Genomic DNA, 15,644 nt, shown 5'->3' with positions numbered 1-15,644 from the left:
TTAAACGGAAGTAGTTAAAAGCCCGTCAAAATGACAGCTTTTGCAATGTATTCACTTTGAGCTGTGACAGTTTTTAGCCCACAATCTCTCCACTTCCAATATCTGTCTTCACAGCTCCCTCTCTCCATATCCAACAGTGTCCCTGCAAAAAGTGCTTTCACTTTCTGTTAGGACATCTTTTAGTACAAAAAGAAGTTGGAGCGGCCTCTAGTGGTCACTGTCGGTACTTCTCATAGAGGTGAGGAGTCGTTAGATCACCAATAAATCAAACACGTCACCCAGCAGAGTGTAATGCAGCTCTGACATCTCCCAATGAAATAAAATATGTAACCCGTTTCCATACAACCAAAATCAGATATTTATTAAGAAATACATTAATGCAGCAGAGGTATAACAGGTGTTGCTGATACCACAGCCATACAAAGCTTCACTCCCACAATCCATTGCAACAGATACAGGCAGACCGAATTGTACCTTGCGGTGTTAAACTTTAAAGAGTCACCAAATATTCCGCAAAGGTTTACTTGCTTTAACGGAACCGGTGCTTGCCTAGCGCACACACGCACTCTGTAACCCATAGCAACCATATGGTAGCATAAAGCAGGAACCGCACCATTATTATAGTGGGTTGAGTGGTTTAAAGCTGGTTTACAGGATAAAAGGATATCAAACCATAAATGAAGCAGCAGCGGGTGACTGGTGTGAACGACCAGATTGCTGGACCAGCTACATAAAATCGAGTATATAATTCACTGTTGGCTAAATGGCGCAATGCAAAGTTTGACTATTTCCAGGCAGTGGCAAACAGACGCTACTGGGCGGCAGATGTTCCTCCGGCCCTACCCTGGCCCAGTCAGAATAGGTGCTCTGCAAGGTGACCAAATCGGTGGGGTGGAGTTATATACGGGTCCTTCCACTGCACAGAAATGCAGGAAGTCAGCTTTGAATGTTCTGGGGGTGGGACGGAAGGGGGAGGGGGTGTCCCTCAGCGATAGAGAAAGTCAGCCTGGATATTTGCACCAATCTCCACCTCCCATTTGTCGCCGTTGTTTAAGAGTTTTTCTTTGTTGTACAGAAGCTCTTCGTGCGTTTCTGTGCTGAACTCAAAATTCGGGCCCTGCGTGAAAAAAAAAAAAAAAGGGTAGGTACATGATGAGGAACTAAACACATTTAAAAAAGGGAAGTGACCGGGGTTATTTCCACCGTGTTCTTTCATAAATTTACATTATTCTGCTCAGTGAAACAAATGTGTCTGCAGCAGAATAATCCTGACACTAGCTACCACACTGGAGGGCCCCCTAGTGGCCAGAGTGCAAACTGCACAGACCTGGTTTTATAATTGGTGTTAAATAGTCTCACATTGCTTACAGTAAAGGTGCCCATACACTAGGGTGCTATACATTTAGTCCTTTTGTTAGGTGATTGCAGCGATCAATCGCATAAAAAGCGTCCAATTCATCAGACCTGAGGATCACACCAAACTGTGTCGCATTGCAGCCAAGACAGGCAGACTTGGCTGGGATAGCAGACGATACTATTGTGCTATACAATGATCCTGCCGCCTGTGCAACTTTGTTTTGTTTGTATGAAGACTGATTCTGCCACTTATTTAGAACCTTCTATTCAGAGTTGACCGCCGTGGTGCGAATGCGCAAGCCATTTGAATATGGAAGGACTGCGCGTGCATAAGGATCGCAACGCGTACGCTAGAGCGGATATATCATAAATATCTGATCGCAGACACTCACGCTTTGCTGAGAGGTTGTTGGCGATTTGGGGGGGGTAAATAACGCAGGTGCGCCCAGGGAGGGTCTGTGAGATCAGCGCCGGCTACGATCAGCCTGTATCCATCAGGGTCGGAGTTTCTCACATTTGGTAAAATCATTTGATAGTTGGTGAATTGCGTATGGATTTTTCGCAATTCACTCTGCAAATTTGCATATGGCTACAGATTAGCAATCAGGTCTGAATCGGGCCCTATATCGTTAATGACGCATGCTCCCGCGAGTCGGTAGCAACGTCCTCTGTACATGCAGGACATCGCCTGTGAGAGCCATGTTGCAGAATTGAGTACGGTCCCCGCTCACTTCCCCCTGCAATGACGCTTGTCGCTGCCGGCATCCGCAAGTGTGTAACCCAGCTTAGGTCATGTACAGCTTCTCTCTGTCTATTCCTCCCTTCACTCCTGTTTCTGCTCTTTCCTTCTCCTCGATCCTCCATCTTTTCTGTACCCCTTTTCCTCTCCCCCTGTGGCCACTTGGGGTAGTGAGCGTGCCCAGGAGGTTGCTAGTCGTTCATTTACATTGGTCTTCTCTTTGTACAGTTCCTTTCCATGTCTAATCTCCTTTTGCCATCTCTCATCCTGTTCTTCCACTTCTATCTCTTCCCTAGCCTCCCCAGCCCCAGGGGAATAATGGAGAACCACTTGATCCCCTGGCTGAGGGTCCGGCAGGCTGAAGCACGCCGACGCCTCCTGAGCCAGGTGTGCCTGAAGATGCACTTTTCAGGAGAGCCAACATTTCTGTTTCCTAGGGGGAAGCTTCAGCCAACCCAAAGCTGTGCGGTGGAGGGGAGCCCGAAGACCCTCATCACCTAAGGGCTTGATGTAGGGCAGGCACAATATACTGCGATATCATGGCCTGTAGGCTAGTTGCAGAAGGTGACCGTATCCCCCTTTATTAGTTAGGGCTGTGACTGCAATGAATGCCGTAAGACCCCCCTTTGTCCCATCCCCCATGGTGGGCGTGCCAGAGTAAAATTACATATACAGCCAGGCCAATCTATCCACGAATCAGATCACCTCCACAATGGCATCCACGGGACACGCCTCCTGGCAGAAGCCGCAGTAGATACACTTGGTCATGTCGATGTCGTATCGCGTTGTCCGTCGGCTCCCATCTGCGCGGGGCTCAGCCTCTATGGTGATGGCCTGCAGGGAACAAGGGGAACCTTCCATTACCACAGAACATACTCATGCAATGTTATAATACAGTGTGCAGTGAGGCAAGGCATGCTGGGACTTGTAGTGTCACAACAGCTGGAGAGCCGCAGGTTGGGCAGACCTGTTCTAGATAAATAAGTAGAATCTGATTGGTTGCTATGGGCAACATCTCCATCTTCAACAGAACTTCTATCTTGGTAAATTAGTGTCTGTGTTAGACATTTGTTCTGATACCAAATCCACCACTGTGGCCAGTACAAGAGTGACACCACAGAAAGGTCTGCACAACCAGCCAGCGGGGGGCGCCAGACTGCACAACAGACGCCACACTGATAGTACGCGGCACTCAGGCTATTGCCAAAGTGTCTTAGGATCTTCAGAAGCCCATGAAACGTCAAAGACCAAATAAACAAGTTAATCTCACACTAAGTCAGCGTGGAATCGCTAATCGGAGTATTCGCAAATTGAGCGATGGCATTTAGTGACAGAAAATACATATGGATCGTTAATGCAAAGCGGTCGGAGGGTGACTAACAGGGTGCCGGCATTTAGCGGTGGTAACCGTATGGAGGCAGAAGTGCCCAGTCGCTTTAAGGGAGGGTCTGTGATGTCAGCGCTGGCCTCAGTCGCCAATTAGTGGAAGCCTCAGAGCTACTCACCATTGCACAGACCGCAGAAACCTTTCTATGATTCTGCCCGTTACATGTAGCCCACGCGGCGGCCCTGGCATTTGAGGGTTAGTCATGTGACGTCAGCCCCAGGCCTGTTCCGACTGCTTCTATTGCAGCCGCTGAGTAAGTCCCGGGCTGCGCACAGACTGCACGCACTGGAACAATCATTTGATGGTAAGCGGCTTGCTAAGCAATTCGCAGGCTAGTGTGGGGCGGGATTTCACTCTGGCGGGGTGACACATAACTGATTGCAGTGCTCTGCTATTTAGCCGAGCAGCGATCAGGTCTGAATAACCCCAAACGTCTGATCTGTGCAGATCACTAATACCCCTTTTACACCAGGTGAAATATCCTGGGCTTTGGCAGGAGAACGCGATAAAAACCCGGGATTGCAGGCAGTGTAAATGCACCCAGTTGAAATATGCAGGGTTAAGTGACCAGGCATTACAACTGGGTTGGACAAGGATTCTACTCGATTCAGTGGCAGTGTAAATGAGTAACCTGGGTAGATCTGACCCGGGACCGGTTCACTGTAATGAAATAGCCGGCGCTTTGAGATACTCTCATCTCCCAGTGATGGCTCAGGACAGGCCTCCGCTAACGTGGTTCTCCAAGTATGCGTTCCAGGCTTGCTGGGACTCATAGTTCCACAGCAAAACCCAATGGTTGATCTATATTTACACATTTCATCAGCTCAATGCCCAGGGACATCAATGACAGCCCCAGGCTTCAGCATGGGCAGGTAAGTTCCTGGGGGTGGGTGTGGAAACCCCAACGCAAACCTTAAATCAAATTGTTCCCTGATTTTTTACAACCAGGACTGGCTCTTTCTACCTGGGGCTGTTTACAGCCGTGGGGTGGGACTCCATGCCGTTTTTTTTTAATTATTTATTTTGCAAACTGAAGATCAGTCAGATCCGTGCAGGCTTCTGCCAAATACGGCAGGAAAATGAAGTGTATTTTACCAGCAATTAGCATTCGTATCCCGCAAATTGCCAGTAATTAGTGGCCGTATTTTCAATGCAGCTGCTTTACTAATTACTTTTGAATGGTGATTCCCAGTCGTATTCTATCGATGGCGCATACATTTGTATTTACAAATACGAATGTGCCATCAATATGAATACAAATGTATGTATTTTCAGGACAGTAAATTCTGAAAACACGTAAACGCATAAAAAAAATAATTTGTATTTTGCTATAGAAATATGATTTTTTTATACGAATTTACCTTAGCAAATTTCCCCCAACTAGTATTAAAGGCCCAGAAGTGTGTGTGTGTGTGTTCTTGTAGTACCTGGGCAGGGCAGACGGCTTCACAGAGCTTGCAAGCGATGCAGCGCTCCTCTCCAGACGGATATCTGCGCAGTGCGTGCTCGCCGCGGAACCGAGGGCTTAACGGGCCCTTCTCAAAAGGGTAATTGATAGTGGCCGGTTCCCGGAACATGTAACTGAGCGTCATTCCTAAGCCTACAACAAATCAGATGGAAAGGGTTAAATGCCAGGGAACAGCAAGTGCGTCTACCAAACTAGGAATATTACAAGGGAGGCCGGGACAGGAGAAATGGGGAGTCTTTCATTACGTACATTGTAAGGGCTTATGTACTAACAATCAATCTTAGTGCAGAGACCCAAAGTTACCAAACCCCTATTAGCTCTCAGCTGCCCAGCGACAGTCAGTCAGTGATTGGCTGTGCTCACACGTTACACATACATGCAGTGCCAGTGATTGGCTGTGCTCAGACGTTACACATAAATACAGTGCCAGTGATTGGCTGTGCTCAGACGTAACACAAATTCTGGGCCAGTGATTGGCTGTGCTCAGACGTTACACATAAATACAGTGCCAGTGATTGGCTGTGCTCAGACGTTACACAAATTCTGGGCCAGTGATTGGCTGTGCTCAGACGTTACACATAAATACAGTGCCAGTGATTGGCTGTGCTCAGACGTTACACATAAAAGCAGTGCCAGTGATTGGCTGTGCTCAGACGTTACACATACATGCAGTGCCAGTGATTGGCTGTGCTCAGACGTTACACATACATGCAGTGCCAGCGATTGGCTGTGCTCAGACGTTACACATACATGCAGTGCCAGCGATTGGCTGTGCTCAGACGTTACACATACATGCAGTGCCAGCGATTGGCTGTGCTCAGACGTTACACATACATGCAGTGCCAGTGATTGGCTGTGCTCAGACGTTACACATACATGCAGTGCCAGCGATTGGCTGTGCTCAGACGTTACACATACATGCAGTGCCAGCGATTGGCTGTGCTCAGACGTTACACATACATGCAGTGCCAGTGATTGGCTGTGCTCAGACGTTACACATACATGCAGTGCCAGCGATTGGCTGTGCTCAGACGTTACACATACATGCAGTGCCAGTGATTGGCTGTGCTCAGACGTTACACATACATGCAGTGCCAGTAAAGGAGCTCCTCAGTGTCCGTATTGTCCCTCACCTCTGAACATCTCGGTCCACAGAAGGGTCACGGCTGCCCGGTCAGTGATAGATCTCATGTCTGTCGCCTCCTCTCTGGCGTTCACGTATTCTTAGGGGACAGAAATAACAACAGGGTTCCATTTTTTTTTTTCAAACATTTGAATAACTATAAAGCCCCCATACACATAGGGCCCTATTCAGACCCGCTCTTGCTAGACTGAGTATATGAAATGGCTTCCACTTGCTATAGCCATTAACTGTATACCTTGCAGCATGAGAGTTCTCCATCAGCAAAGTTGGCCGAGTACAGAAGACTTGTTCCACCAGATATAAAAATGCTTTACATTGTCATATAGATCTGTTCTCTTATTTGTAAGCACCCCCTTGTTATCTATGGCCCATAGCCAGAGGTTAAAAGGTATCTATGCTGTAATAGCCACATGCTTGGCTGAGCAGAGCAGCCAGGTGGGAGGAGCTACGATACCATCCTGCAGGATGTCTGAAACTACATGATGCCCCCTGTCAGTCTGAGTAAATCACATGGTTTATAAGAACATGGAGTGGAGATTGTTATTCCGCTCAAATCATCACTTACTGAACGAATGCATTTGAGGTGCCAGGCTGAAAGGCCTGGCCAATGTCCGAGAGCATGGGAGACCTGCAAACACAACAAGCGACAAGGTCAGCACCACATGTACAATGTAACGGGTAGATTACCAGCGGCGCTCCATAATGCCCAGAGCAGTATCTTCTCTGTTCTTCACGGAGAACGGTTCCGGCAGAACCTATCGCAACTATGATATATATGGGAAGACAAGGCGCATGGACATGCTTCTGCTGCCACTGCCCCAGTACGTCCAGACCGGGCCTAATGGGAGTGGGCAGTGTCATCCTTTGTCTGAACTATGGAGTTGGTACCCACTTGGATTTTGGAGTCAATTGTGATGATGGTTTACTGTACAAGGGGTAAAATCAGCCGTTCTGCTTATACAGACACAGAGCTCAGGGCCAGATGGTCTAAGCTTGTAAAGTGATAAACCACCAGCCAATCAGCTCATACCTGTCATGTGACAGGCTGTGTTTGAAAAATGACAGGTAGGAGCTGATTGGCTAGTGCGTTATCATGCTCCAAGCTTATTACATCTGGCCCTCAGAGAGAAAAGCCCTGGAAACATACTCTGGGAAGGCGATTGGTAGATGCTAGATCCAAGTGATCTAAAGATGATCTGATGTAGGGGTTTAGTTACTAAGATGGGAGTTCTATTGAAGATGGGGTATTACTATGGGCAACCAATCAAATCGTACTTATTTATTTAGCACCTTCTAGAAGATAATAGACAGAACCTGACTGGTTGTTAATAGCAACATCCCATGTTCAAGTTAGGGTTAGATTTGGGCCAAAAAAGAATAAAACAAAAATAACCGGCATGTGGTGAGACAGGACCAAGTAGTTTAGTCTAGAACAGACCTAGCCCACCTGTGGCTCCCTAGCTGTTGTGAAACTATAAGTCCCATCATGCCTTGCCACAGTTTTGCTACTAGAGAATGCTAAAACTGTGGCAATGCATGCTGGGACTTGTAGTTTCAAAACCACTTGGGAGACACAGTCAGGCCTGGTCCAGATGGCTAAAGTCTAGCTATATAAAATAGATCCAAGTGGCCACAAGGACCTGGTTCTTTAACCCAGTTGCATATAGCCTTTATATTTAGAATAGGTCACATACACGTAGCCAAAGGGACCATGCCTTTTTGCCCACTTCAATTTAGATTCAACCCAAGACCATTGCCACAACTATAATTACTAGATCACTTACACCCTGAAGCTCAGTATTAGTCAGAACCAAGTCACTGCTACTCAGGTAGTGTTATAGTCTAGTCATCCCCTTCTGGACATCGGTGCAGTCGCCATCGATGGCGATACTGCAACTGGCGTTCGATAGTAATAAACTATGTGATGGATAACCATCGATAGTTTTACCTATCGATGGTCATCTATCTTCTTTGACTGACTGTCCTGTGGACAATCAGAGTGTGGGGGCGAGGCTTCACGTGTCAGGGGCGGGGCTATGCTCAGTGTCCCGGCACTTTGATAAAAAAACTGCCGCAAAACATCGCTTTTGTTGTGCCATTGATGGAGGGAAACCATCTGGTTCTCCCACTTCGATGGCAATAGTATTCAACATTGGCCATCCCTATCATTTTTCGGAAGAGCAGATAGAGCGCAGTGCCAGAGGCCTTGCCACAGTACAGAGAAACCAGAGGTAAGGGTAGTTTAGAGAATACTCCATACCTGCTCGGCTGGCGGCATTATAGATGAGGCGAGCTCCCAACATGCTCGCGGACATTATCTGGTAATGAATAAAAAGGCACACACAATGAATAGGCAGCAAACACACCGGCAATCAGTATAAGGTATAAACAGCTCCTGGAGTGTGTGTAAGGCGCACATTACCGGAACAGGTTTCTATATACAGTACTAGCACTATACACTTAATATTTTAATGGCAGCTACTAGTATTTTATCTGGGGTGTTGTACAGTATTACACAGCCATGTCCCATACCTCTATGGTTGCCACACAAGGGTATCATGTATCAGTGCCAGGCAACCTAATAGCTATGCTATACTTATGGCCAGTACCATAAGCCACAAAGAAGACATAAAGAAGTGTAAAACTGTCCCCATTTGTCAAACGAAGCCCCACAGTGGATATTCTGTATTCCAAGGGCATCAACATAAGTCAGTGACCTCAGTACAACACAACAGATATGCAAAAGACATAACAGGCAGCAGGAGATGGAGGTAATATAACAGCTGAATGCATTTACCTTGTTATAATGATGTAATTAAATAGATCTTTAGAGTTAAACTATTCGTGGAGCATGCGCAGTAGGGTACCAGTGCCGGCCACGCATGCGCAGTAGGGTACCAGTGCCGGTCACGCATGCGCAGTAGAGCGATGTAGCCGGCTACGCATGCGCGTTGGCCCTCTGCTTTTGCGTTCCACAGAGTACGCTCCTCATGTCGTAGATGTCAGCTTTGCCCGTGACTTGCTCCAGAGCCACCCAGTGACAGCCGCCACGCTACGTGGCTGCCGTACATCCCGCTCTGCAGCCGGTACCGTCATTCTCACAGTCACCCAACCCGGCTCACCTGGCAGTGGCAGCTGCCGCTGACCTTGCTGCTGTAGGAGCGACCGGAGACAGGCCAGGTATCCAGCGATTGGCAGGCGCCTCTGTCACTCAAAGAACGAGGCGGTCCTAGCCGGGCTCTTTCTGTTTTCTCATTGGCTCATCAAAAACCCCGCCTAGATCCGTGATTTGTTGTACCAGCGGCTGAAAAATCCCTTCTGCCTGATTGGTCGAGGTCGCCTTTCCTGTGATTGGTCGGCGCTGGTCTACGTCAAATCGTTAGAAGCCGGGATTGGGGAATGGGAAAAACACAACTGTACCGTCATGCCGCGGGACGGTAGCGAGGATGGCGGGCGGTTTCGTCCTGCTGTTCCTGGTGGTTCTCGGCTGTGGGTCCGGGCGCTGCTGGGAGCTGTCCGCCCTTCACTGCAACTTCTACTCCTTCTGTGAATGCGGCTTCCGCATAGATCCTAAAGGTGAGCGCGGCATCACAGAAGGCAGCGCGGTCCTAGTGCCCGCTGTACCGGAAGCGCATAAGACCGATTTCTCTCTCTTTTTTTTTTTTTTTTGTATAAACTTTGTCCATATATTTTATGTTCCGTTCAGTAGTGATAATAACCAAAATAATATTGTCTCCTCTTTACTGTAGTTGTGACGTGAGCGATACTTGGGTATCATTGTGTTCTGTATAAAGTTCTCCATATGTTTTCCTATTTTTTTTTTATTTATTTTTTTTAAGTTTTTTATGCTTTGCAACTTTTCATCCTTTACCAGCTATGTGGGCCACGTTTGGGTGGGATACGCTCACTAGATTGACCCTATTTATGTTGACATGAATTGGGTCGACATCTGAAATAGGTTGACTTGGAGTGTTGACAGAAGCATTGGGTCGACAATGGCAAGTTTGACAGTAAAAGGGTCGAAATTTTTCATGTTTTTTTTTTTTTTTTGAGCCGACAGGCGGTATTTCATGTCCTACCATCCACTACAGCATGGTGGGAGAATAAAAAGTGTGGCCAAAGCATTGTGAGCGCAGCAGTATACACTTTGATGGTGTCCATGTCGACATTCCCGGACAAAACAAAAAAACTGAAAAACTCCTGTCGACCATTGTCAACCTAATGCTTGTCACCCTTCCAACCCTGTCTACCTTAGCCATGTCGACCCAAAGCATGTTGACCAATGGCCTATACATGTTTGGGTATAGTAGCCCAATGCCAAGAGCCGTGGTACAGGAGCCACACATCTTACCCGAAGCATGGCGGTACACAAGTCTGGGTCATATGTGGTTACACAAACAAATGAACACCCAAAAAACAAATACCCTTTGTACCTGTTGTCTACATTTGGGTCCTTATTCTGATTCACTGCGCAAAGGCACATTCCTTCTCAAATGGACAAAACCATGTGCACTGCATTGGGGGCAGATGTAACGTGCAGAAAGAATTAGATTTGGGTGAGTTATTTTGTTTCTGTGCAGGGAAAATACTGACTGGCTTATTTTTACACTGCAATATAGATCTCACTTTGAAGTAAAACCCAAGCCAAATCTAATTCTCTCTGCACAAGTAACATCTACCCCACCTGCACTGCAAATGATTTTGTCCATTTGAGAAGGAATTTGCCTCTGCAAGTTAACCAGAATAACCCCCATGGCCTGACCCTGTGAACCATACCTGGCCTAGCATTATATGTCTGGATTTAGGGAATATGTGTATAACTACAAGTTGCAGCATGCCCAGCCAGTCTGACCAGTTGCAGAATAACTGGAGAGGAGTACATACCACCCAACCCAAATAAGCCCCACACACGATCTGTCTACAAATGCCCACTCCTGGACCTGACACTATTCCTATTTAAAATCGGGACTGTCCTGTGACCTATGATAACATCACCCAGCGAGTATGTTTTTGGAGTACGGGCGAAAACCACACATATGTGAAGTACATACAGCTGTCGCATAGATAGTACCCTGATCAGGGGTTACTGAGGGGTAGCCGGTTACCTTGGCTGGACAGGTGAGGGGGGCAAATTTCCTCCATTACAGAACATAGTGCAACATAGTGTTTTACACTGATATTTTGTTTGGGAGGAGGACATGTGGTCTCGCTCCCTTAGTACCCAGGCCCCGTGGATACCTCAACTCTCCTTGGTTTGGAGAAGTATCCATGACCTCAGCTTGGTGAGGCATTAGTGCAGAACATGTCTGTGTTTCCAGCATGATCCTCCCATACCTAATGCTTAATTTGAATCCTCTCTTATCGGTATCCTTGTTTGGCAGCCACCCTATCATTTCTGCTGGCCCGTCTCATATATCGTCCTCTTATTGTCTCCACAGCATTAGATTGTGATCTCGCCACTAACGTGTTTGGGCAGCACCTGGCAAGGGAGCTGGTGGTGAAGGCCGTGACAGAGTTTGTGGAGACCGACAACCCCCAGAAGCCTCTTGTGTTATCCTTCCATGGCTGGAGCGGCACGGGTAAAACCTTTGTGAGTTCCCTGCTGGTCAAACATCTGTACAAAGATGGAAACCGGAGCCCTTTCGTTCATCAGTTCTCTCCTATTCTACACTTCCCTCACGCTCAGTATGTGGAGCAGTACAAGGTACATGGAACCTGCCGGCAGTGGGGGTGGGGAAACCATTTAGTTCCCCTAAAATGATCTAATCCAGACCTGGCTGTCCTGAGGCTCTCCAGTTGTTGTGAAACTACACGTCCCAGCATGCATTGCCAAAGTTTGGCTAATGGGGGGAATGCTAAAACTATGGCATGCTGGGATGTGTAGTTTCACAACCGATGGAGGACCACTGTTTGGCCATGCCTGTTCTAGAGAGTGGAAAAGTTGCCCATAGCAACCAATCAGCTTGTAGATTGCATTTAGAAGTGCGTGCTATAAAATGGTAGGAAGATGAACATTGATGCTACGGCACCTTTCCACGTGGGATACTGGTATGGGTCACAGGGTCGGCATATGTTAGGTTGACCACTAAATGTCGACATATGAAATAGGTCGAAAGGGTCGTAAGTCGACAGTCAAAAGATCGATATGACTTTCACACGGTTCTTGTCCCATATTTTGATGTAAGTTGATATGGGCACTGTATTGGTGTACCGCGTCCCCTCGCATGGCTCACCATGCCTCGGGCACAATATTATATTCTCACTCCACACCATAGTGTATGGTAGGGTGAAAAACTCATGTCGACCTAATGCTTGTGTCAATCTCCCGGCCCTGTCGACCTAGCGACTCTATCCCGTGGGTAACTGTTGTTTGATCCATTTTAAGCACAAAACTTTATTTCCTGTCTGAGCACTCTTGCATTCTGGGTATATAGGAGGACCTGAAGCAATGGATCCAGGGTAACATCACTTCCTGTAGCCGCTCCGTATTCCTGTTTGAGGAGATGGATAAGATGCATCCAGGTCTGATTGATGTCATTGTCCCCTTCCTGGGCTCCTCCTGGGTGGTCTTCGGTTCAAACTACAAGAAGGCCATATTTATCTTCATAAGGTAAGTACATCGTCACACTGAGGGGTCATAGCACCACACAAGGAGGTTATTTCACCTTTCCCATATGGTCCATTGGGTATCAGGGACTCAATATTCAAATATTGGAGCGAAGTGAGGACCTCATCTTTTAATAAGGCCCTATTTTCATACAACTGCTCTCCTGACCCCTCACACTTCAGGCTCCCAATTTATTTCTCTCAATCGGATACTGACCTCATTCTGGGCCCTATTTTCATACAAAGGTTTCTATTCCCCTCTCAGGACAAAAGGATCAACAACCAGGATACTTCACAATAGCACATCAATATTTCCCGGCCCCTTGGAGCGACAACTCGCCTCTTTCAGAGGCCCTATGTTCCTCAAAAGATTTATTTATACTTTCTTCCCAGGCAGGATAATAAATCCTTTGGAGGCATCCATCCATAAAAAGCAGATTGACATACAAGTTTCTGTACTGGATACATTGTATCAGGCACACACACAAATACAAGTACAAAAACATTCTTAAAAGCACTTAAATAGAACCATGAAGAGCCAGGGTCAACCACCTGCAGGAATGGAAATGGGGCCTTATTAAAAGGTCAGTAGTATTGGTTGGAGTGACCTGAAGGAACATCGGTGGATGAGGTTCTCGCTTCGCTCCAATATTTGAATATATTGATCCAGAGCGGTTACTGTCAATTAGAAACTGCGCCAGATAAAATTCTCCAGTTGTTGACAAATATTCTGTAGTGGGTGTGGTTAACCCAGGAGGACTTCACTAGGCGGCAGTGAAGGGGGTGCATTTCCCCTCCTATACCCTTTTTGCTATCACAGGGGCTCAGACGACTGATGGTCCTGCAGAGTTAGTAGATGTGTTTTGAGATACAGTAGTGGATCACGGAAGCAGACAGGAGGCGTCGACACCAGACACCACTTGCTGCATTAGTATATGAGCTGTGTGGTATTACACAGCTGCTTCCTATTGGCTGTGCTATACCGTACAAATCTGACAGACCCCATCAGTCTTACAAGATTGGTGTGTGTGGGCGTGTGTATTGTGCTCTGTCTGTAGTAATCATTTCAGTTTCCATTCTCCATTGGGGCCTGTTTATGATTTTTTGCAGCAATTCTGGAGGAGAGGCCATTAATCAGGTAGCCCTGAATTTCTGGAGAGAGCGAAAAGACCGAGAGGAAATCCAGCTGAGCGATGTGGAATCGGCCATCTGTAAAGCTGTGATTTCTAATTCTGAGCGTGAGTGTAACTTTTTTTTTCCCCCATTATTGAATTCTCCACTGTTCCTACTTGGTTACATTGCTATTTTAATTTTTTTGTGTGTGTGCAGATGGCTTCTGGCGATCGGAGATCATTAAGCAGAACCTCGTTGACGTCTTTGTCCCTTTTTTGCCGCTGCGTCCCAACCACGTCAGGCAATGCGCAAGGAGCGAGATGGAGCAGCTGGGATTGGCGGCCGACGAAGACATTGTCCGCTCTGTGACAGACAATCTAGTTTACTTCCCTGAAGATGAAAAAGTATTCTCATGGACAGGCTGCAAAACGGTGCCGTCACGGATCAGCTATTACCTGTGAGCCGCTGCTCTGGGCTTGATTAATAGACCTTTTAAAGAATAGACGAGTCTTTCATTCCTAGAACCATGTCTGGTTTCTACCTCTCCGGCTTCTGGCCAGTGTTTACACAAATACGTGGTTTATTAATGACTGAGTCTTACAAGTACAAAGTCCAGGTTGTTTGTATCACCGTGTCAGAAAGCCATGTGACAAATGACCTGACTGCTTACATGCTGAGGGCCTGAAGGGGAAGACTTCATTTTATTTGCTCCTTAGTGAGGGGACTACACCTGGGAGAAGCTGGCCATTGCGCCCAGGAGCTACTTGCACTTTAAAAGTTGAATTTTAATATAAGACGTTTCAGACCTAATAAAATAAAACTCCCAGCTGTACCCAGTTCTTGAGATTTCAAGTGTAGTAACCTGATGGATTACGGGACGTGGGTGAGAAAATCTGGATTTCTCTGATGGATTAGGTTCCGTTTGGAAAAGTATTGCTCTTGCATTGCTCGCACCGGGAGCTGGATGTAATATCACCTAAGTTTGGCAGCTGTGCGTGCTGCCGCGTTTTTAAAGGGGCAATTATTTACAAGGTATGGCTTTGCGTTGTAAGTTCTTGTCCCTTTAAATAAATAAAAAAGTAAACGTTGAGCTACTATCCCGTATGGCTGTGAAACTTCGGAGGTATTACACCCCTCCCCAGATCGCAATTCTGCAGAGCCCTTTAATTCAGGCATGTCCAAACTATGGCCCTCCAGCTGTTGTGAAACTACAAGTCCCATCATGCCTTGCCAAGTTTTGCTGTTAGAGAATGCTAAATCTATGAAGAAACCCCAGATGATAATAACAACTTCTCAACAGCCACATAAGTGTTATAAGTTATTAAAATCAAGTCTGCCTCTTATGGATATAATGTCCGCATAAGGCGCTTTGCTGAGCCATCTTTTATAAGCTTAAATAATTCCGTTAATAAGAGTATTTCATCTGTCTGGTTGCATTACAGCAAGACAATCGGATTGTATTTATCGCTTAGCTAGCATCTTCTAGAATGTTTGGTTGCTATGAACAACATTATCTAATCCTGATTGGTGGGAGTGGCATTAAAGGGGCGGAGAGGAATGAAACAACAATATGATACTGAGCGCTGATTGTGGTTTATCCAACACTGCAGCTGTCACCCTGAAAGGGGGATTACCAAAGCCCTTTAAATGAGTAGAGACAAACAAGAAAAAAAAGATGGAGCAGCGCTGTGTTAGATAATACTACTATTTATTTAAAACAATTAATTCCAATCAAATCATGTTGGCCAACTATTAAGACAGACAGGACTTACAAACCTATACTAAAAGGGATATTCCCCAGAATCTATCACTCCATCCAGGATGCTTTTGT

The 15,644-nt window shown here is 46.5% G+C and overlaps 2 protein-coding genes across 3 annotated transcripts; one reads left to right on the top strand and one right to left on the bottom strand.

Annotated features, from left to right (window-relative positions):
* Positions 1 to 334: 334 nt before the first annotated feature.
* On the bottom strand, positions 335 to 9,657 carry NDUFS8 (NADH:ubiquinone oxidoreductase core subunit S8). 2 transcript variants are annotated; one of them, XM_083145890.1, is made up of 7 exons: positions 9,217 to 9,657; positions 8,355 to 8,412; positions 6,660 to 6,722; positions 6,084 to 6,173; positions 4,910 to 5,082; positions 2,801 to 2,929; positions 335 to 1,117 (listed from the first exon to the last, which is right to left on the bottom strand). In XM_083145890.1, the coding sequence occupies exons 2-7, from the start codon at positions 8,407 to 8,409 to the stop codon at positions 986 to 988; spliced, it is 642 nt and encodes a 213-aa protein (XP_083002016.1). In that variant the 5' UTR covers positions 8,410 to 8,412; positions 9,217 to 9,657; the 3' UTR covers positions 335 to 985. The 2 variants fall into 2 exon arrangements, with proteins under 2 accessions (XP_083002016.1, XP_083002017.1); XM_083145891.1 differs by lacking the exon at positions 9,217 to 9,657 and adding an exon at positions 8,892 to 9,184.
* Positions 9,079 to 14,645, top strand: TOR2A (torsin family 2 member A). Its single transcript, XM_083145889.1, has 5 exons — positions 9,079 to 9,670; positions 11,533 to 11,798; positions 12,529 to 12,704; positions 13,811 to 13,938; positions 14,030 to 14,645. Exons 1-5 carry the CDS (start codon positions 9,541 to 9,543, stop codon positions 14,272 to 14,274), a joined length of 945 nt encoding a protein of 314 aa, XP_083002015.1. The 5' UTR covers positions 9,079 to 9,540; the 3' UTR covers positions 14,275 to 14,645.
* Positions 14,646 to 15,644: the final 999 nt, after the last annotated feature.

This window comes from Crinia signifera, chromosome 6, assembly GCF_055691185.1.
Source record: "Crinia signifera chromosome 6, ASM5569118v1, whole genome shotgun sequence".
Lineage (NCBI taxonomy): Eukaryota > Metazoa > Chordata > Amphibia > Anura > Myobatrachidae > Crinia > Crinia signifera.
The sequence above is the reverse complement of the archived record's forward strand: the minus strand, read 5'-3'. Positions and strand labels throughout refer to the sequence as shown.